Source organism: Leuresthes tenuis, unplaced genomic scaffold (genome assembly GCF_036924035.1).
Source record: "Leuresthes tenuis unplaced genomic scaffold, fLeuTen1.0.hap1 SCAF_5, whole genome shotgun sequence".
Lineage (NCBI taxonomy): Eukaryota > Metazoa > Chordata > Actinopteri > Atheriniformes > Atherinopsidae > Leuresthes > Leuresthes tenuis.
The window spans coordinates 35,777,213-35,798,965 of NW_027325359.1; the positions used below are offsets into that span (position 1 = coordinate 35,777,213).

A 21,753-nucleotide genomic window follows, 5' to 3' on the forward strand; every position below is an offset into this window, starting at 1 on the left:
CAGAGGCTGCTAGTCTCAGCAGATTAGAGTCGGGGGAGTTTTATCTGGCAGGAGAGACGTCGAGGAGCCCTTCAGGGCCCCGTCTTCGGGCCTCTAACTCTTCCTACGTGTTGTCCACAGACTCTTCCAGCACCACACGCATTATTTTTTGCTTCGTAACTTCCTTCTCTCTGTTAAAGATGCGCTTGCATTGTGTCTGACACATCGTGGCTCCTTCTTACCTAAAACACGCCAGCGTTCCTGCCCTCTGAACACTGCCTTTGCAGCACCAGATGTGTGTTTTTGTATGTGTGCCGGGGTGAGTGGGGGGGTTGGATTGGGACCCTTGCGTTTCCTGTTCCTGCTCTAAGCTCCGCCCTGCAGCATCTCTGGCTCCTTCCTCTCCTCCTGTCACTGTCGCCATCGACTGTCCTCTCTAACCAATCAGCAGTCAGATCTTCTGCAGATGCTCCACCCACAGACAGGTATGAAACCCCCAAACAGGCTGATGCACTCACCAAGAGTTGAAAGCAGTGCCTCTCTGTGTTTGTGAAGCGACAACCTGTGTGTCTTCCTGTTCTTTCTGACGTTATTCCTCTAAATCGCCTTTTTAAGGCTCCTCTCCTCTTGCTTTGCCTTGTTATGTGAGGCTGCAGCATTAGGAGCAGTCGCCTCCCACTAATCTGACCGGTTGATGGACCCCATCAACCTCCTTTCCCCCCCATCCATCCTGAACTAGACAGTGATGGATCAGAACCAGAGAGAAACTGCTTTCAACTCACTGTGTCGAATCTGTTTTCTTCATCAGGCACTTTACAGGCAGTTTTATTTCCTGAAGAAAGCTGAAAAATATTCTAAACATTGTGATGCTAATGAAGAATTCTAGTAAAACTGTAATAAACTAACATTAAAGTGCCTCATGTGGAAAAATATCATCTTCTAAATTACATTTTTATCTTAAACATATTGTTTTTCCAGTGATGAACAAGTTTAAATGCATCAGAACTTTTGCAGCTGCATTTTTAATCCAGCAGCTTTCACATTTAAATTTAAATCTTGTTTGAATCTATTTTTTTCTCTTTAGTACAGAGGACCCTGTGGAGTCTTTATTTGAAACAGCAAATATAACTTTACATACCTTTTTGACTTTGAACCCCTCGCACCAAACTGCATCAACTCATAAGGAGCGTTTGTTCTGCTGAGTTACAGCTGCAGAACCTCCAGAAACCTGCAGCACCTGAACATTTAGCACCTGCAGAACCTGAACATTTAGCACCTGCAGCACCTGCAGCTCCTGAACATTTAGCACCTGCAGCACCTGAACATTTAGCACCTGCAGCTCCTGAACATTTAGCACCTGCAGCTCCTGCAGGGCCTGAACATTTAGCACCTGCAGCACCTGCAGGGCCTGCAGCTCCTGAACATTTAGCACCTGCAGCTCCTGAACATTTAGCACCTGCAGCACCTGCAGGACCTGCAGCTCCTGAACATTTAGCACCTGCAGAACCTGAACATTTAGCACCTGCAGCACCTGAACATTTAGCACCTGCAGCTCCTGCAGGGCCTGAACATTTAGCACCTGCAGAACCTGAAGAACCTGAACATTTAGCACCTGCAGCACCTGAACATTTAGCACCTGCAGCTCCTGAACATTTAGCACCTGCAGCACCTGAACATTTAGCACCTGCAGCACCTGAACATTTAGCACCTGCAGCACCTGAACATTTAGCACCTGCAGGGCCTGAACATTTAGCACCTGCAGCACCTGCAGGACCTGAACATTTAGCACCTGCAGCACCTGAACATTTAGCACCTGCAGCACCTGAACATTTAGCACCTGCAGCACCTGCAGCACCTGCAGGGCCTGAACATTTAGCACCTGCAGCACCTGAACATTTAGCACCTGCAGAACCTGAACATTTAGCACCTGCAGGGCCTGAACATTTAGCACCTGCAGCTCCTGAACATTTAGCACCTGCAGCACCTGAACATTTAGCACCTGCAGAACCTGAACATTTAGCACCTGCAGGGCCTGAACATTTAGCACCTGCAGCACCTGAACATTTAGCACCTGCAGCTCCTGAACATTTAGCACCTGCAGCACCTGCAGCACCTGCAGGGCCTGAACATTTAGCACCTGCAGCACCTGAACATTTAGCACCTGCAGAACCTGAACATTTAGCACCTGCAGGGCCTGAACATTTAGCACCTGCAGCTCCTGAACATTTAGCACCTGCAGCACCTGAACATTTAGCACCTGCAGAACCTGAACATTTAGCACCTGCAGGGCCTGAACATTTAGCACCTGCAGCTCCTGAACATTTAGCACCTGCAGCTCCTGAACATTTAGCACCTGCAGCTCCTGAACATTTAGCACCTGCAGCACCTGACCATTTAGCACCTGCAGCACCTGAACATTTAGCACCTGCAGCACCTGAACATTTAGCACCTGCAGCTCCTGAACATTTAGCACCTGCAGCACCTGAACATTTAGCACCTGCAGCACCTGCAGGGCCTGAACATTTAGCACCTGCAGCACCTGCAGGGCCTGAAAATTTAGCACCTGCAGCACCTGAACATTTAGCACCTGCAGCACCTGAAAATTTAGAACCTGCAGGGCCTGAACATTTAGCACCTGCAGGGCCTGCAGGGCCTGAACATTTAGCACCTGCAGGGCCTGCAGGGCCTGAACATTTAGCACCTGCAGCACCTGCAGGGCCTGAACATTTAGCACCTGCAGGGCCTGAACATTTAGCACCTCCAGAACCTGCAGAACCTGAACATTTAGCACCTGCAGGGCCTGAACATTTAGCACCTGCAGCACCTGCAGGGCCTGAACATTTAGCACCTGCAGCACCTGAACATTTAGCACCTGCAGCACCTGAACATTTAGCACCTGCAGCACCTGAACATTTAGCACCTGCAGCTCCTGAACATTTAGCACCTGCAGCACCTGAACATTTAGCACCTGCAGCACCTGCAGGGCCTGAACATTTAGCACCTGCAGCACCTGCAGAGCCTGAACATTTAGCACCTGCAGGGCCTGAACATTTAGCACCTGCAGCTCCTGAACATTTAGCACCTGCAGCACCTGAACATTTAGCACCTGCAGCACCTGAACATTTAGCACCTGCAGCACCTGAACATTTAGCACCTGCAGCACCTGAAAATTTAGAACCTGCAGGGCCTGAACATTTAGCACCTGCAGAACCTGAACATTTAGCACCTGCAGGGCCTGAACATTTAGCACCTGCAGCACCTGAACATTTAGCACCTGCAGCACCTGAACATTTAGCACCTGCAGAACCTGAACATTTAGCACCTGCAGCTCCTGAACATTTAGCACCTGCAGCACCTGCAGGGCCTTAACATTTAGCACCTGCAGCACCTGCAGGGCCTGAACATTTAGCACCTGCAGCACCTGCAGGAACTGAACATTTAGCACCTGCAGCACCTGAACATTTAGCACCTGCAGCTCCTGAACATTTAGCACCCTCAGCACCTGAACATTTAGCACCTGCAGGGCCTGAACATTTAGCACCTGCAGCACCTGAAAATTTAGAACCTGCAGGGCCTGAACATTTAGCACCTGCAGGGCCTGAACATTTAGCACCTGCAGCACCTGAAAATTTAGAACCTGCAGGGCCTGAACATTTAGCACCTGCAGCACCTGCAGCGCCTGAACATTTAGCACCTGCAGGGCCTGAACATTTAGCACCTGCAGGGCCTGCAGGGCCTGAACATTTAGCACCTGCAGCGCCTGAACATTTAGCACCTGCAGCACCTGCAGGGCCTGAACATTTAGCACCTGCAGCGCCTGAACATTTAGCACCTGCAGCACCTGCAGGGCCTGAACATTTAGCACCTGCAGCGCCTGAACATTTAGCACCTGCAGCTCCTGAACATTTAGCACCTGCAGCACCTGCAGCGCCTGCAGGGCCTGAACATTTAGCACCTGCAGCACCTGCAGGGCCTTAACATTTAGCACCTGCAGCTCCTGCAGGGCCTGCAGCTCCTGAACATTTAGCACCTGCAGCTCCTGAACATTTAGCACCTGCAGCACCTGCAGGGCCTTAACATTTAGCACCTGCAGGGCCTGAACATTTAGCACCTGCAGCACCTGCAGGGCCTGAACATTTAGCACCTGCAGCACCTGCAGGAACTGAACATTTAGCACCTGCAGCACCTGAACATTTAGCACCTGCAGCACCTGAACATTTAGCACCTGCAGCTCCTGAACATTTAGCACCCTCAGCACCTGAACATTTAGCACCTGCAGCTCCTGAACATTTAGCACCTGCAGCACCTGAACATTTAGCACCTGCAGCACCTGAACATTTAGCACCTGCAGCTCCTGAACATTTAGCACCTGCAGCACCTGCAGGGCCTGAACATTTAGCACCTGCAGCACCTGAACATTTAGCACCTGCAGAACCTGAACATTTAGCACCTGCAGCACCTGAACATTTAGCACCTGCAGGGCCTGAACATTTAGCACCTGCAGCACCTGCAGGGCCTGAACATTTAGCACCTGCAGCACCTGCAGGGCCTGAACATTTAGCACCTGCAGCACCTGCAGGGCCTTAACATTTAGCACCTGCAGCACCTGCAGGGCCTTAACATTTAGCACCTGCAGCTCCTGCAGGGCCTGCAGCTCCTGAACATTTAGCACCTGCAGCTCCTGAACATTTAGCACCTGCAGCACCTGCAGGGCCTTAACATTTAGCACCTGCAGGGCCTGAACATTTAGCACCTGCAGCACCTGCAGGGCCTGAACATTTAGCACCTGCAGCACCTGCAGGAACTGAACATTTAGCACCTGCAGCACCTGAACATTTAGCACCTGCAGCTCCTGAACATTTAGCACCCTCAGCACCTGAACATTTAGCACCTGCAGCACCTGAAAATTTAGAACCTGCAGGGCCTGAACATTTAGCACCTGCAGAACCTGAACATTTAGCACCTGCAGCACCTGCAGGGCCTGAACATTTAGCACCTGCAGCACCTGAACATTTAGCACCTGCAGAACCTGAACATTTAGCACCTGCAGCACCTGAACATTTAGCACCTGCAGGGCCTGAACATTTAGCACCTGCAGCACCTGCAGGGCCTGAACATTTAGCACCTGCAGGGCCTGAACATTTAGCACCTGCAGCACCTGCAGGGCCTGAACATTTAGCACCTGCAGGGCCTGAACATTTAGCACCTGCAGGGCCTGAACATTTAGCACCTGCAGCACCTGCAGGGCCTGAACATTTAGCACCTGCAGGGCCTGAACATTTAGCACCTGCAGCACCTGCAGGGCCTGAACATTTAGCACCTGCAGCTCCTGAAAATTTAGAACCTGCAGGGCCTGAACATTTAGCACCTGCAGAACCTGAACATTTAGCACCTGCAGCACCTGCAGGGCCTGAACATTTAGCACCTGCAGAACCTGAACATTTAGCACCTGCAGCACCTGCAGGGCCTGAACATTTAGCACCTGCAGGGCCTGAACATTTAGCACCTGCAGGGCCTGAACATTTAGCACCTGCAGCACCTGAAAATTTAGAACCTGCAGGGCCTGAACATTTAGCACCTGCAGAACCTGCAGCTCCTGAACATTTAGCACCTGCAGCACCTGAACATTTAGCACCTGCAGGGCCTGAACATTTAGCACCTGCAGGGCCTGAACATTTAGCACCTGCAGCACCTGCAGCTCCTGAACATTTAGCACCTGCAGCTCCTGAACATTTAGCACCTGCAGCACCTGCAGGGCCTGAACATTTAGCACCTGCAGGGCCTGAACATTTAGCACCTGCAGGGCCTGAACATTTAGCACCTGCAGCACCTGAAAATTTAGAACCTGCAGGGCCTGAACATTTAGCACCTGCAGAACCTGCAGCTCCTGAACATTTAGCACCTGCAGCACCTGAACATTTAGCACCTGCAGGGCCTGAACATTTAGCACCTGCAGGGCCTGAACATTTAGCACCTGCAGCACCTGCAGCTCCTGAACATTTAGCACCTGCAGCTCCTGAACATTTAGCACCTGCAGCACCTGCAGGGCCTGAACATTTAGCACCTGCAGCTCCTGAAAATTTAGAACCTGCAGGGCCTGAACATTTAGCACCTGCAGAACCTGAACATTTAGCACCTGCAGCTCCTGAACATTTAGCACCTGCAGCACCTGAACATTTAGCACCTGCAGCACCTGCAGGGCCTGAACATTTAGCACCTGCAGCTCCTGAACATTTAGCACCTGCAGCACCTGCAGGGCCTGAACATTTAGCACCTGCAGCTCCTGAACATTTAGCACCTGCAGCACCTGCAGCACCTGAACATTTAGCACCTGCAGCTCCTGAACATTTAGCACCTGCAGCACCTGCAGCACCTGAACATTTAGCACCTGCAGGGCCTGAACATTTAGCACCTGCAGGGCCTGAACATTTAGCACCTGCAGCTCCTGCAGGGCCTGCAGCACCTGAACATTTAGCACCTGCAGCACCTGCAGGGCCTGAACATTTAGCACCTGCAGCACCTGAACATTTAGCACCTGCAGCACCTGCAGGGCCTGAACATTTAGCACCTGCAGCTCCTGAACATTTAGCACCTGCAGCACCTGCAGCACCTGAACATTTAGCACCTGCAGCTCCTGAACATTTAGCACCTGCAGCACCTGCAGCACCTGAACATTTAGCACCTGCAGGGCCTGAACATTTAGCACCTGCAGGGCCTGAACATTTAGCACCTGCAGCTCCTGCAGGGCCTGCAGCACCTGAACATTTAGCACCTGCAGCACCTGCAGGGCCTGAACATTTAGCACCTGCAGCACCTTTCTTCCATTCATTAGACGTCTTCATGGCTCTAAAAACCTTGAACCTGTATGGAACTGCTTAGTGAACCCGACTGTCGCTGTGGTGTAAAACTCTACAGGGTCCCTTTAAGTGATTACTCAGTATTCAGTGTAATATGATGCAGTTAGAGCTCAGCATGCATGGCTTTGTTAAACTCACTGATAGCAAGAGTCTTACTAATAATTTCAGTAACCGTTATCTTGATTCAAACACATGCAGAGCAGGAAACCCTGCGGCCGTTTGCAGAGGAACCCTGCACTAGTTCTGCTTCCTGGTTTTAAATGTCACCTCAGTTCCTCTTTGGTTAGATGGGGAGACTGTTGGATGTGTGTTCTTCTGGGGGTGTGTTTACGGCCCGTTTAACCTGTGCTAATCTCTCTCCAACAGAACCGCATGCATGAGTCTATGAAGCTCTTTGATTCCATTTGTAACAACAAGTGGTTCAAGGACACGTCCATCATCCTCTTCCTCAACAAGAAGGACCTGTTTGAAAGAAAGATCGACAAGTCTCCGCTGTCCATCTGCTTCCCAGAATACACCGGTACATACTCCTCTGCCTGCTTCTGATAACTGCTCCAAGCAGAGTTTATCAAACTGTTTGTGCTTGACAGCAGTGCTGCAGGCGGCCGTTTGAGACGCATCCCGTCACTTAGTGTCTCTTTCAATCGGCTCCTCACAGCATTTTTGTCAAGCTGAATAAGTAAAGAAGCAAAGTTGCTGATTCCCCTTGCTTTCAGGTGACAGCAGCAGTGGTTTCAGGTGTATTTTAAACCTGGATGCAGTTTGGATATGTGTGCAGAATGAAAAAAGTATCTGCTTTAGACCCACATTAATAATCAGTGTCGTCAGAGAGCAGAAAAGCTGATTAAAATGAGTCTGATATACAGTAATGAACTGAATACACGCCACCTGTCATTAAACTACGGTGGCAGAGAGACACATTAATGTGTTATAAAGAGCTGGAGAGAGAAAAAACAAGGCTGTTTTATTGTATTTCTGCTGATTGGCTGCTCAAAATAACAGAAAGTTGCATGTATTTAGTAAATTACCAGGAGCTGAGGTTTATCAGACCAAGTAAAAGAGTGAAACCAGGGTCCAAGAAACAAAACAACACGACTCAGGGAGAGAAAAACAGAGCAGAGTGTGAGAAAATGAGACAAAACAGGCTGTGGGAAAGCAAAATGCAGAAAGACGGCTGTGAGAAAGAGAGGATTAGAATTCCAAAGCCGTCTCCCTCCTCATCCCATCACATGGCTCTGTGTCTGATGAAGCTGTTGCTGCAGAAGTTAGATCGAGCTGCTGATGGCCGACAGCCACCGAGATGTTAGCTCAGAGATCAAAAAGGCCCAAAAGGATTCGAACAAGTGAAGCAGAACCACTCCCAGCAGTCAGTAAAGGACTAGTGAAACCTAGTGAAATGGATCACCTGGCAGCACAAATATCGGTTCCACTCCTTTTGGCTTTAGGAACTCGGATCCATCACAGTCTCTGAGGTTGTGATGTAGGAATAAATGAAGAAAATGGCCGACTGCAGCAACAATAGCAGGACGGATTATTTTCTATCCAAACTCACCTTCTTAGTTTGTCTGAGAAAGTTGTTATTTATAAGTCTGGAGTTCAGCAGAAAGTTCAATTCAATTAAACTTTATTTATAAAGCACCAGATTACAACAATTAGTCAGAAAGGAAGAAGCCTCTGGCAGAACCAGAACCAGGAAGAAACCTCTGGCAGAACCAGTAAGAAACCTCTGGCAGAACCAGAACCAGGAAGAAACCTCTGGCAGAACCAGGAAGAAACCTCTGGCAGAACCAGAACCAGGAAGAAACCTCTGGCAGAACCAGGAAGAAACCTCTGGCAGAACCAGGAAGAAACCTCTGGCAGAACCAGAACCAGGAAGAAACCTCTGACAGAACCAGGAAGAAACCTCTGGCAGAACCAGAACCAGGAAGAAACCTCTGGCAGAACCAGACTCAGGAAGAAACCTCTGGCAGAACCAGAACCAGGAAGAAACCTCTGGCAGAACCAGAACCAGGAAGAAACCTCTGACAGAACCAGGAAGAAACCTCTGGCAGAACCAGACCCAGGAAGAAACCTCTGGCAGAACCAGAACCAGGAAGAAACCTCTGGCAGAACCAGGAAGAAACCTCTGGCAGAACCAGACTCAGGAAGAAACCTCTGGCAGAACCAGAACCAGGAAGAAACCTCTGGCAGAACCAGAACCAGGAAGAAACCTCTGGCAGAACCAGACTCAGGAAGAAACCTCTGGCAGAACCAGAACCAGGAAGAAACCTCTGACAGAACCAGGAAGAAACCTCTGGCAGAACCAGAACCAGGAAGAAACCTCTGGTAGAACCAGAACCAGAAAGAAACCTCTGGCAGAACCAGACCCAGGAAGAAACCTCTGGCAGAACCAGGAAGAAACCTCTGGCAGAACCAGACCCAGGAAGAAACCTCTGGCAGAACCAGAACCAGGAAGAAACCTCTGACAGAACCAGACTCAGGAAGAAACCTCTGGCAGAACCAGGAAGAAACCTCTGGCAGAACCAGAACCAGGAAGAAACCTCTGGCAGAACCAGAACCAGGAAGGGTGTCCATCCGCCTCGACCAGCTGGGGTTTGAGAAGACAGAAAAGAGGGAAAAGAGGGGGGAAAAACACCATAACACCATTCAAAGGATACCTGCTGGAACAGGGAAACACAAGTTAATGACCACAATAATGTCACATGGACATAAAATCATTTGAGAAATTAAACGGGGAAAAAGAGAGCAAAGTGAGGAAAGGTGTGACAGATGAGGTCCCCCAGCAGGCTGGGCCTATAGCAGCAGAACTATGGGATGTTTCAGGCTCACCTGAGCCATCCCTAACTATAAGCTTTATCAGAAAGGAAATGAACTGAAACATATTCCATAAACCTGAAAGCTGCTGTGATGTCATCGCTGTGTTTGTGTTTCCTCTGCAGGGCCGGACACCTACCTGGAGGGAATCGCCTACATTAAGTCTCAGTATGAGAGCAAGAACAAGTCGACCAACAAGGAGGTTTACTCCCATGTGACCTGCGCTACGGACACCAACAACATCCAGTTTGTCTTTGATGCCGTCACCGATGTCATCATAGCCAACAACCTGAGGGGGTGTGGCTTGTACTGATGATGCTGATAGTCGGATCTAAGGGTGACCACCGGTCAACTGACTCTAAATGTGACGCCTACAGCTTACCTGGACCTACAGAACCGGCTTCGTTTTGTGTCTCCAGATCTCAAAGGAGTGGTAGCAAAGTCCTGCTCTTGTAGTTTCAGAGTAAAAGTCATTTCAATGCATACCTGGAGAGTGTAGTGGTTTGATTTCCAGCTTTCTTGTGGGTGACCTGGGTTCAAATCCCCTGCATGGAAGGTACTTCCTCCAGGGCGTAACCATGGTTTAGACATTGGGGGGGGGTCCAAGAAAAACAAAATAGTTGAGTGCATTATCTACAATTCTTTATTTCTATATGAAAACTTGGACATTTAGAACATAGTTTAGAGGACTACATTGACCATGTAAGTTCACATCTAAAGGAATAGTGTAATTTCTCCGAGACAGTGACTGCCCCCCCACTTTGTTTTGGTTAGTTGCTTACTGTTTACTGACCTTAAACACACCTACCAATTACAGTTATGCTCTTCCAGTAGTTCTGTAGCAAATAGGACAGCTTCCAATGGAAAACGACCAAATACCCAAAGCATGTTTCTGGAAATATTTTAATAACTAATGATGTAACAAATTACAGACTTTTCCTTTAACAAAAAATGTGCTGAGGACTTTTAAGTCCAGGTTCATTTCTATTGTGTCAATGTCTCAAAATGTGCATTAACAATGAAAAGTCTAATAGTCTGTTATTTTTGTTTTAAGTTCTTTTATTTTGAAAGGGGGCGGAAGTTTATTTAGTTGATTCTGTGTTGGATTTCCTGTTCTGGTACAATCTGCTCTGTTGAGCAGCGGCTCCGTCAAAAGTAGAAGTCCAACGTAAAGATAAGGAGAGCCGCTGCTGAGACGGCGGCGCGCCCGGTGGGTCGCTCTCATTGACTGTTAGCGAGTGTTAACAGTTGGCTAGAGTGTTAGCATCAACAACGGCGACCGCGGCGCAGCCGTTACGTTCCCATGGTAACACTGTTGAGTTTGGCGCGGTTGAGCCGCTGCTGAGACGGCGGCGCCGGTGACGTCACTCTCATTGGCTAGAGTGTTAGCATCAACAACGGCGGCCGCGGCGCAGCCGTTACGTTCCCATGGTAACACACGGAAATAAAGTGAAAATAAATAAGACATAACAAGAGACCGATCCCTTGACAGGGTTCATAAAAGGAGAACATGCATTTTACATATTTTCTTCTGTATATTGGGGGGGACAGGTTGGTATTTTCTCAATATTGGGGGGGACACGACCCCCCCAAAGAATGCGTGGTTACGCCATAGCTCAGGCAAGACCCCTTTACCCTACCTGCCTCCCTGTAAGTCTGCTAGTCTTAGTCCACTATAGAACCACTTAAAAGCCGACTCAACTCCCATGAAACGCCTCGATAGAAGCATTGATTTTACATCTAATCCCTGTGTAACATCCCCTCAGTCCACCTTAAGAACCCAGAGCTGAGCTGTGAGAGATGCTGATGAGTGTGGGTCCAGGATGAAAGGACCGCTCCATAAAGATCTTTGTTGGCGTGAGCGTTCTGCTTCATTCTGCTCGCCCTGCTTCGCCCAAACAGCGAGGCGCACTTTCTCTGAACAGGTAGATGACATCATCGGCTCGTGCCGCCGCATCTCTGCCAGATTTCCTCATTAGTGACAGAGCTCCCCGAGGCTGTTGATCAGCCTGCTGTGTGTGTGTGCGTGCACGTGTGTGCGTGCACGTGTGTCATTTTATAGTGCAGGATAGATCCGTGCACGTGTGTGCACGTGTGTGTAAGAGACAGCATCATCCCATGGGTGTAGTGGAGTCAGTATCTGTGGATTAATTGCCCACAAGGCACCTGTCTACCCTTTCCACACACACATGCACACACGTGCACACACATGCACACACGTGCACACACGTGCACTGAAGACACAAACAGGCCCAGGGGTTTTTAAAATGTCACAACACCTCCTTTGCCAAATGTTGCCATCATTTCCAACCAAAGAGCCAACCAAAGATCCTCTCCTCTGACTGCTGAGACCTTTAGAAGATCGTCTCTTCTTCTGACTGCTGAGACCTTTAGAAGATCGTCTCTTCTTCTGACTGCTGAGACCTTTAGAAGATCGTCTCCTTTTCTGACTACTGAGACCTTTAGAAGATCGTCTCCTCCTCTGACTGCTGAGATCTTTAGAAGATCCTCTCCTCTTCTGACTGCTGAGACCTTTAGAAGATCGTCTCCTCCTCTGACTGCTGAGACCTTTAGAAGATCGTCTCCTCCTCTGACTGCTGAGATCTTTAGAAGATCGTCTCCTCTGACTGCTGAGACCTTTAGAAGATCGTCTCCTCTGGCTGCTGAGATCTTTAGAAGATCTTCTCCTCTGACTGCTGAGACCTTTAGAAGATCGTCTCCTCTGACTGCTGAGACCTTTAGAAGATCGTCTCCTCTGACTGCTGAGATCTTTAGAAGATCGTCTCCTCTGACTGCTGAGACCTTTAGAAGATCTTCTCCTCTTCTGACTGCTGGGTTTGGAAGATGTTCGAGAAATATTTAGACTCTAACCCATTAAAAGCTTTGCAAACCAACAGCAGTATTTTACAATCAACTCTTTGATGGACAGTGTAGAGACCTCAGGACTGAAGTGATATGATCCACTTTTCTGTTCTTAGTGAGGACTCGAGCAACAGTGTTCTGAATCAATAGACCTGATCAGTTACATTCATCACGTCTATTGATCACGCATGGAGCAGCTTCTCTAAATCGCTGTGACACATCCGTCCTTCGTTAATCCTTCAGGTATTCTTCAGGTCATAATAAGTTGACTTTGTAACTGACTTGAGGTCTGAGTCCATAAAGACTCCCAGATTTCTGGCTTTGTTTATTACTTTTACACATTTTTTCATTGTTGCCTGTATTTAGTCTTTAATTGGAGGAAATTCTGGGTCATCCATTTGTTCATCCAGTTAGGGCGTTCCCCTGGTGATATGCATAAAACAATAGTATCATATTTATCTTTTGCGCAATCTGAGCCAGAAAAGAGGCCCAAGAATAGAACCCTGTGGAACTCCACATCTTGTTTTTTTGTTTGTTTTTTGCTCAGATTTGAGATTACTGATGTTTAGAGTAATATTTTTAGGATTTTTATTGGCAGATATGCAGTATTCTTTTGCGTAATCCGAGCCAGAAAAGAGGCCCCAGAATAGAACCCTGTGGAACTCCACGTCTTGTTTTTTGGGGGTTTTTTTGCTCAGATTTGAGATTACTGATGTTTAGAGTAATATTTTTAGGATTTTTATTGGCAGATATGCAGTATTCTTTTGGGTAATCTGAGCCAGAAAAGAGGCCCCAGAATAGAACCCTGTGGAACTCCACGTCTTGTTTTTTTGTTTGTTTTTTGCTCAGATTTGAGATTACTGATGTTTAGAGTAATATTTTTAGGATTTTTATTGGCAGATATGCAGTATTCTTTTGGGTAATCTGAGCCAGAAAAAGGCCCCAGAATAGAACCCTGTGAAACTCCACGTCTTGTTTTTTTGTTTGTTTTTTGCTCAGATTTGAGATTACTGATGTTTAGAGTCATATTTTTATGATTTTTATTGGCAAATATGCAGTATTCTTTTACGTAATCTGAGCCAGAAAAGAGGCCCCAGAATAGAACCCTGTGGAACTCCACGTCTTGTTTTTTGGGGTTTTTTTTGCTCATATTTGAGATTACTGATGTTTAGAGTCATATTTTTAGGATTTTTATTGGCAGATATGCAGTATTCTTTTACGTAATCTGAGCCAGAAAAGAGGCCCCAGAATAGAACCCTGTGGAACTCCACGTCTTGTTTTTTTGTTTGTTTTTTGCTCATATTTGAGATTACTGATGTTTAGAGTCATATATTTAGGATTTTTATTGGCAGATATGCAGTATTCTTTTGCGTAATCCGAGCCAGAAAAGAGGCCCCAGAATAGAACCCTGTGGAACTCCACGTCTTGTTTTTTGGGGTTTTTTTTGCTCAGATTTGAGATTACTGATGTTTAGAGTAATATTTTTAGGATTTTTATTGGCAGATATGCAGTATTCTTTTGGGTAATCTGAGCCAGAAAAGAGGCCCCAGAATAGAACCCTGTGGAACTCCACGTCTTGTTTTTTTGTTTGTTTTTTGCTCAGATTTGAGATTACTGATGTTTAGAGTAATATTTTTAGGATTTTTATTGGCAGATATGCAGTATTCTTTTGGGTAATCTGAGCCAGAAAAAGGCCCCAGAATAGAACCCTGTGAAACTCCACGTCTTGTTTTTTTGTTTGTTTTTTGCTCAGATTTGAGATTACTGATGTTTAGAGTCATATTTTTATGATTTTTATTGGCAAATATGCAGTATTCTTTTACGTAATCTGAGCCAGAAAAGAGGCCCCAGAATAGAACCCTGTGGAACTCCACGTCTTGTTTTTTGGGGTTTTTTTTGCTCATATTTGAGATTACTGATGTTTAGAGTCATATTTTTAGGATTTTTATTGGCAGATATGCAGTATTCTTTTACGTAATCTGAGCCAGAAAAGAGGCCCCAGAATAGAACCCTGTGGAACTCCACGTCTTGTTTTTTTGTTTGTTTTTTGCTCATATTTGAGATTACTGATGTTTAGAGTCATATTTTTAGGATTTTTATTGGCAAATATGCAGTATTCTTTTACGTAATCTGAGCCAGAAAAGAGGCCCCAGAATAGAACCCTGTGGAACTCCACGTCTTGTTTTTTTTGGGTTTTTTTTGCTCATATTTGAGATTACTGATGTTTAGAGTCATATTTTTAGGATTTTTATTGGCAGATATGCAGTATTCTTTTGCGTAATCTGAGCCAGAAAAGAGGCCCCAGAATAGAACCCTGTGGAACTCCACATCTTGTTTTTTTGTTGTTTTTTGCTCAGATTTGAGATTACTGATGTTTAGAGTCATATTTTTAGGATTTTTATTGGCAGATATGCAGTATTCTTTTACATAATCTGAGCCAGAAAAGAGGCCCCAGAATAGAAACCTGTGGAACTCCACGTCTTGTTTTTTTGTTTGTTTTTTTGCTCAGATTTGAGATTACTGATGTTTAGAGTCATATTTTTATGATTTTTATTGGCAGATATGCAGTATTCTTTTGCGTAATTAATCTGAGCCAGAAAAGAGGCCCCAGAATAGAACCCTGTGGAACTCCACGTCTTGTTTTTTTGTTTGTTTTTTTTGCTCAGATTTGAGATTACTGATGTTTAGAGTCTTATTTTTATGATTTTTATTGGCAGATATGCAGTAATCTTTTGCGTAATTAATCTGAGCCAGAAAAGAGGCCCCAGAATAGAACCCTGTGGAACTCCACGTTTTGTTTTTTGCTCAGATTTGAGATTACTGATGTTTAGAGTCATATTTTTAGGATTTTTATTGGCAGAAATGCAGTATAATAATCATAATTAGTGTAGAATCATGTGAAATATGACTTGATGTGTTTTCATGACCTTAGAAAGATATCTGTTATCAACCAATGGTTGAGTACCTTCAGGCACATTCTGTGTACAGTATTTACAAGATTCTGTTCAGCAGTTATACTGTCAACTTATATAATTAAAATGCTCTCAAAGTGCTTTGTCCATTGTTTTATGAGATAAAGTAACAACAAATGATTGATTTTAAGACTTAATTAGCTGTTCCCGGTTATCATTGAATGCATTATTAAACCTGGTAGACGACCAAGAATGGAATAAACCATCAGACAATCCTAAACAAACAGTGTACCATACGGTACTCCATCCTTCATAGATTAAAAACAGCTTCTCAAACTTTTATTTTCATATATAAGATATGAGGTTAATGTGGCCCCAGGCAGGCAGCTATTTCACAATACATTTATGATCCATTGGATCAGCTTTTATTAGATTTCTCCAGCTGCAGCGTGTTTTTACAGCTCAAGTCTGCGTCCTTTGCTGCTGCTCTTGCTGCCTTCTGTTCGGAGCGCGAGCCGTGAAAGATGTGCTGCTGAAACTTCCATCCACATTAAGTTGAGCAAGCTCCAGTTCACATGTAGAGGAAAAGGAAAGCCTTTTTATTTGCCTTTGGGGAGGCGGCACACTGTTGGGGCTTTGTTTTTGATGCCTGCAGCACCTCACCTCAAGCAGCTTTTCTGCAGAACTTTCCATCCCTTTGGTCACAATAATTAGAAAAATTTGATTTGAACCATTGGTATCTTTTAATATTTAAATCATGTTGTGGACATTGTGTCGGCTTAAGTTATCAAAAAGGCTTTTCTGTGTCCTGCATGACAGCCTCTGATTAATTCAGCTGAAACAAACCCAACGTGACGTTGACTGGGATGGATTTCAAAACGGCAAGATGAATGAAAAAAGTGGAAATGCTGCAGCAAAACCCCGCAAAACGTGTTGTTCTAGAAACAGACCTGGGAAATACTAGCTGGGCTCGCTGGTAAAACACATGAAAATAAAAGGAGACAAGCTAACTGCTAACATGCCAATAAACTACCATTAAATCAGAGCCATAACCCTTATAAACAGGGCTCACAGACATGCAGAACCAGAGGCTTTATGGTGTCTGTTTGTGGTCCGTTTGCCTTCCAGGGAGCAGGATCGATCCCAACAATTACCAATAACCTGACAATTATGTCAGTCTTTGTAACTCGACCTGCGTTTTTCATTGATCCTTGATGCTTCATATTTTCTCCACTGGTGAACTGAGCTGAAAAGTTCACGTGACATAAAGGTAACAGAATAACTAGAAAAAAAGCTGTTCCTGCGAAACAGCTGTGAGAATGCTTTTTAAGTTGAATGGGATTAGTTGAACATGCTCAAAAAGCTGAATCTAGTGGAAATTTATCAGAAATCAAGTGATTAATAGTTAAAATGGCTTCAGTGTAATATACAGCAGGGAGTGGAAGAGTGATGTCATCAGTGATGTCATCAGTGATAGCAATGTTTGTCAACAGCTGTCTCCCTGTATAACCTGCAGAAATTGCTTTTTTGGATACTATGACCTCCTGTGAGAAAACTGGAAGAGCGAGGAAAATAATTTGAAGACCGTAAGAAGCAGAAGGCTTGGAGGAACGCGGCAATGTAGTTTTTATTTCAATGGAGTGAAAGAAATTTAAACGGCAGCGAGTTGAACACAGTTGAACCTGTCTCTGGCGTTCCACCAAATTTCCATTGGAGTTAGTGAGAGAAATTGAAAAGTTTCTCTAGCTTCAAGGCTCATAGCTGAAATTCTGTAAATGTGAGCTATTTAGTAGTTACATCAGCTGAAAGAGGACAAGTGTACCTACATTTTAAGGTATAATTTGTTTATCTGAGTTAAACAGTATTAAAGTTAGAGGAATTTGTTTGAATAGCAGAAAAAGTTAAAATCATCAGTCTGCCACTCTAATCTTCTCATTCATAAAAATCAAGAATAAATGTTCATGTTTTTTAAACTGTCATATTTCAAAAGTGGCTTAATATTTGAAAAAGCTGAATCATTTGGTAATAGCTGAATGTCTTGTGAACATTTTAAAGTTTGAATGGTGTCTCCAGCTGAATGTATGCTGAACTAGTTAGGTTGGAAAGAGGAGGAAGTTTTTGAAGAGTTGAAAGAAATTTCCATTCATTTGAATGACGGGAAAATTTGAATTAAAAATTAAATAGTTAGTATAAAAGATATCAACACCAAAAGTCATAGCATAAATCTCCCAAAGGAGCTGAACGTTTTGATACCAAAATTGTTGAAATCGGTGAAAGATTGCAGGAGTAGTTAAGTGCCAAAAAAGAGAAACAGGAAAACAATAGTGAGAATGCCTTAATGCATTCTCACAATTAAGAAACATTAAAGGGGAACTCCGGTATTTTTAAACCTTATTTCTGGCATGAAATACGTTCATCTGCTCACTGAGAACAGTTTGGTGAAAGTCGGCGTCCTTCGGAAGATATTTAGATAACTGGAGATCCATATAACGGAGTGAACGGGGCTTAGACGATGCAGCCTCTAAATAAGGCATTATCTGTCTTTATTTCACCAATACTTTAAGAAGAATGAATGAATGAACGTGTGCTATAGCTCTGTTAGCTCATAGCTGCTGTTAGCTCATAGCTCTGTTAGCTCAGAGCTCTGTTAGCTCAGAGCTCTGTTAGCTCATAGCTCTGTTAGCTCATAGCTGCTGTTATGTGGCTACTTGCAGCTATAGGAGAGCTAACGGAGGGATTTCTACACAGGCACTCTACTGGGACCACTTCATCCACACGCCCCCCTGCAGCACAGTTTATTCACTCCGTGCTCTGTGACAGTCGGCTAACTTCACACAGAGTTTGCTGCTGATAGTTTTGTGCAACATGGCAGGATATTTATCAGATTTTGACAATGTGAACGATGACTTTCAGTAAGATGGACGTTCTTACCGGTGTGAATGAGCTGTGCTGCAGGGGGGCGTGTGGATGAAGTGGTCCCAGTAGAGTGCCTGTGTAGAAATCCCTCCGTTAGCTCTCCTATAGCTGCAAGTAGCCACATAACAGCAGCTATGAGCTAACAGAGCTATAGCACACGTTCATTCATTCATTCTTCTTAAAGTATTGGTGAAATAAAGACAGATAATGCCTTATTTAGAGGCTGCATCCTCTAAGCCCCGTTCACTCCGTTATATGGATCTCCAGTTATCTAAATATCTTCCGAAGGACGCCGACTTTCACCAAACTGTTCTCTGTGAGCAGATGAACGCATTTCATGCCAGAAATAAGGTTTAAAACACCGGAGTTCCCCTTTAATGTTATGGCTGTAGAACCGTAGTACTTTGATACTTTCTTTGAGGCTGTTCTTCAGACTAATGTCACATGAGATCATGAGATTATTTCTTGGAGCTTCCCTCTGCAGCTGAAGAGCATTAAAGCAGTTTATGAGCTGAAGACAGGCTGGTGTCTCCACAGTTTTAAATGTGTGTGTGACACCAGCTGAGGAGGCTGGGGAGCATCATCCTGATGATAAACACTGAGTCTGAGGCCATGGAAGGAAGGGTTTTGATCCGTTGTGATGCTTACAACCAGTTTTCCTGCTTTTCTGTGTCACAACAGAAATGATTGTACTTCCAACCATCTTATTGCCCCACAAAGCTACATAAAAAGCTGCTGAAATGTCGCCGTGGCAGAAGAACTGAGCCAAACCCAAGTGCCAAATGTTTCCCCTTTTAGATTTAAATGAGCTCCTGAGGTGTCCTCTGGCAGATTGATGTATGCTCCAAATTCAAAATGCTTTTTGAGTCATCTTTTGATGCTCTTTTTGCCAGCTTCTGTAATAAACACTCAAGCCTCTCCAGAGCTGAGGAGTCAGAGAGCTGCTGGACTCGTGGCTGCATTAATGGACTCTGGTAGCTTTAAGGTTAGCTTTACCAACCAAGACTGTGTTGTGTGAGATATCTGCTGTGGACGATGTAATAAAGCACCACATGAGTAACGTGATATGAGTGATTATTTCCCCGTGTGTCTCAGTGTCTGGCTGGAAATGTTTAGCCAACATTGTTTAATTACAGAGAGCAAGTTTGTTGATGTTAATCTTCCTCATTCCTTCTCCTTTTTTTCCAAAACTGTAATTATTTATTGAGGTTTTTCCTGAAAATCTGATGCTCGGTGTGAGAAGGAAGCTTTGTGGCTGCAGACGTCCTGCTTCATTCAGGAAGCCAAAGCAATAATTGCGTCACTCTTCTGCCAAACAGAATTAGAAAGATGCATAATTTTAGGAAAGTAAGAAACTCTGCCAGCTCACTGCTAACTTTCCCCCTCTTTCCTCTTTGTTCTCTCTCCTCATTCATTCGTTTTCCTGCTCTCCTTCACTCCCCGTCCTCCCTCCTCTTCTCACCTAATCCCATTTTCTCTCCGTTTCATCGCTGCTCTTCATCCTCCCGTCTCTGCAGAATCGCATGCACGAGTCTTTGATGCTGTTCGACTCCATCTGTAACAACAAGTTCTTCATCGACACCTCCATTATCCTCTTCCTCAACAAGAAGGATCTGTTTGCAGAGAAGATTAAGAAGTCCGCTCTCAGCATCTGCTTTCCTGAATACACAGGTACAATAAACAGGAATATGCACTTTTAAAGCTGGCATTCAGCTGCTGGTTCTCGATTTCTTCTGTTGTTGCATGAAAATGTAAATTTATTGCAGCATATATTATTAACCCAGAGTATTGACAGCACATTTTAGCCCAGATTGTTCTTAGAAAATTTATATATTTGGACATATGTACAAAGTTATATCTTCTACGTGTTAAAAGGTGATAAAATGCACCTGCTGGCACCTGTAAGGCTCAATAATTATCAGGGTGGGTTGTTTAAAACTGCACTTCTGAGCCTTTTTCTAGTGGTTTTTATAGTGAAATACAGCATTCTTCTGTGGGTTTTGTGCTGTAACTTGTGCAGTTTGAGTTAAATACTGTTGTTAAGAGAATCGTCTGTGAAATAAATGTATAATTAGATCCACGCTGGTGGAATTAGATCCGATGGTTGTTTGACAGCCTCTCTCAGCCCTGTTATATTACATTTTTTAATGTTTCTCTGGGCTCTGGCTGTTTTCCTGACAGTTTTAAACATGCCGTTGTGCACCCACTGCTTAAATAATCCTGCTTTGGGCCCCTGATCTGATGTCATCTGCAGAGTTGATATCATTTAGGAAAGATAATGTTTTTAATAGCTTCCAGTCTGGATTCAGAACACTTCATGGGACAGAGACAGCACTCCTTAAGGTGACTAATGACCTTCTGCTGGGTGCAGATAGAGGAGAACCTTTGAAACTTTGAGACTGTGGATCTGAACATCCTCCTGCTGGGTTGTTATGGGTCGGTGTGGCGGTCAGAACCGTCACCTCACAGCAGAGGCTCCAGGTTCCATCCCGTTTTTTGGCTCCAGCCCCCTAAAATTAAGCTAAAATTATGTTTTGATGCATTGAGTGTTGCATGAATCCATGTTAGAGACCCAAGAGCTTCTTTGACTTCCTCCCGTTTATTAAGAATAACACGTTCATTCAGTTCAATTCAATTCAGTTTTATTCATAAAGCGCCAAATTACAACAAATGTCATCTCAAGATACAATCAAATCCAATTCATTCAATTCCGAATAAGTCCAATTCATACAGAACCAATTAAACCCAACAGATTGCATAGAGAGGGTGTCTGCTTCCTGAAGCCAAACTGGCAGCTGGTTCCACAGAGAGGGGCCTGATAACTGAAGGCTCTGCCTCCCATTCTGCTTTTAGGGGCCTGATAACTGAAGGCTCTGCCTCCCATTCTGCTTTTAGGGGCCTGATAACCGAAGGCTCTGCCTCCCATTCTGCTTTTAGAGGCCTGATAACTGAAGGCTCTGCCTCCCATTCTGCTTTTAGGAGCCTGATAACTGAAGGCTCTGCCTCCCATTCTGCTTTTAGGGGCCTGATAACTGAAGGCTCTGCCTCCCATTCTGCTTTTAGGGGCCTGATAACTGAAGGCTCTGCCTCCCATTCTGCTTTTAGGAGCCTGATAACTGAAGGCTCTGCCTCCCATTCTGCTTTTAGAGACTCTGGGAACCACAAGTAAACCTGCAGCCTGAGAGCAAAGTGCTCTGCTGGGGAAATATCCAACTGTGAGATCTTTAAGATGTGATGGAGCTCGGTCATTAAGAGCTTTATATGTGAGGAGAATAATCTTAAATTCTATCCTGAATCTAACAGGGGGCCAATGAAGAGAAGCTAAAACTGGAGAAACATGATCTCTGCTGTTGGATCTCATCAGAACTCTGGCTGCAGGGTTTTGGATCAGCTGGAGGCTTTTCAGAGAATAT

The 21,753-nt window shown here is 45.0% G+C and overlaps 1 protein-coding gene across 2 annotated transcripts in view; it reads left to right on the top strand.

Annotated features, from left to right (window-relative positions):
- The window catches only part of LOC140307760 (guanine nucleotide-binding protein G(o) subunit alpha), a 141,576-nt gene that overhangs the window by 114,818 nt on the left and 5,005 nt on the right, over positions 1-21,753 (top strand). The window contains exons 7-8 of one of the 2 annotated variants that reach the window (XM_072386753.1): positions 7,203-7,356; positions 9,776-10,101. In XM_072386753.1, coding sequence (XP_072242854.1) covers positions 7,203-7,356; positions 9,776-9,963 — 342 coding nt within the window. In that variant the 3' untranslated portion in view covers positions 9,964-10,101. Of the gene's footprint in view, positions 1-7,202; positions 7,357-9,775; positions 10,102-19,857; positions 20,012-21,753 lie in introns of those variants that run through there. The other variant, XM_072386752.1, reaches the window with a different exon arrangement.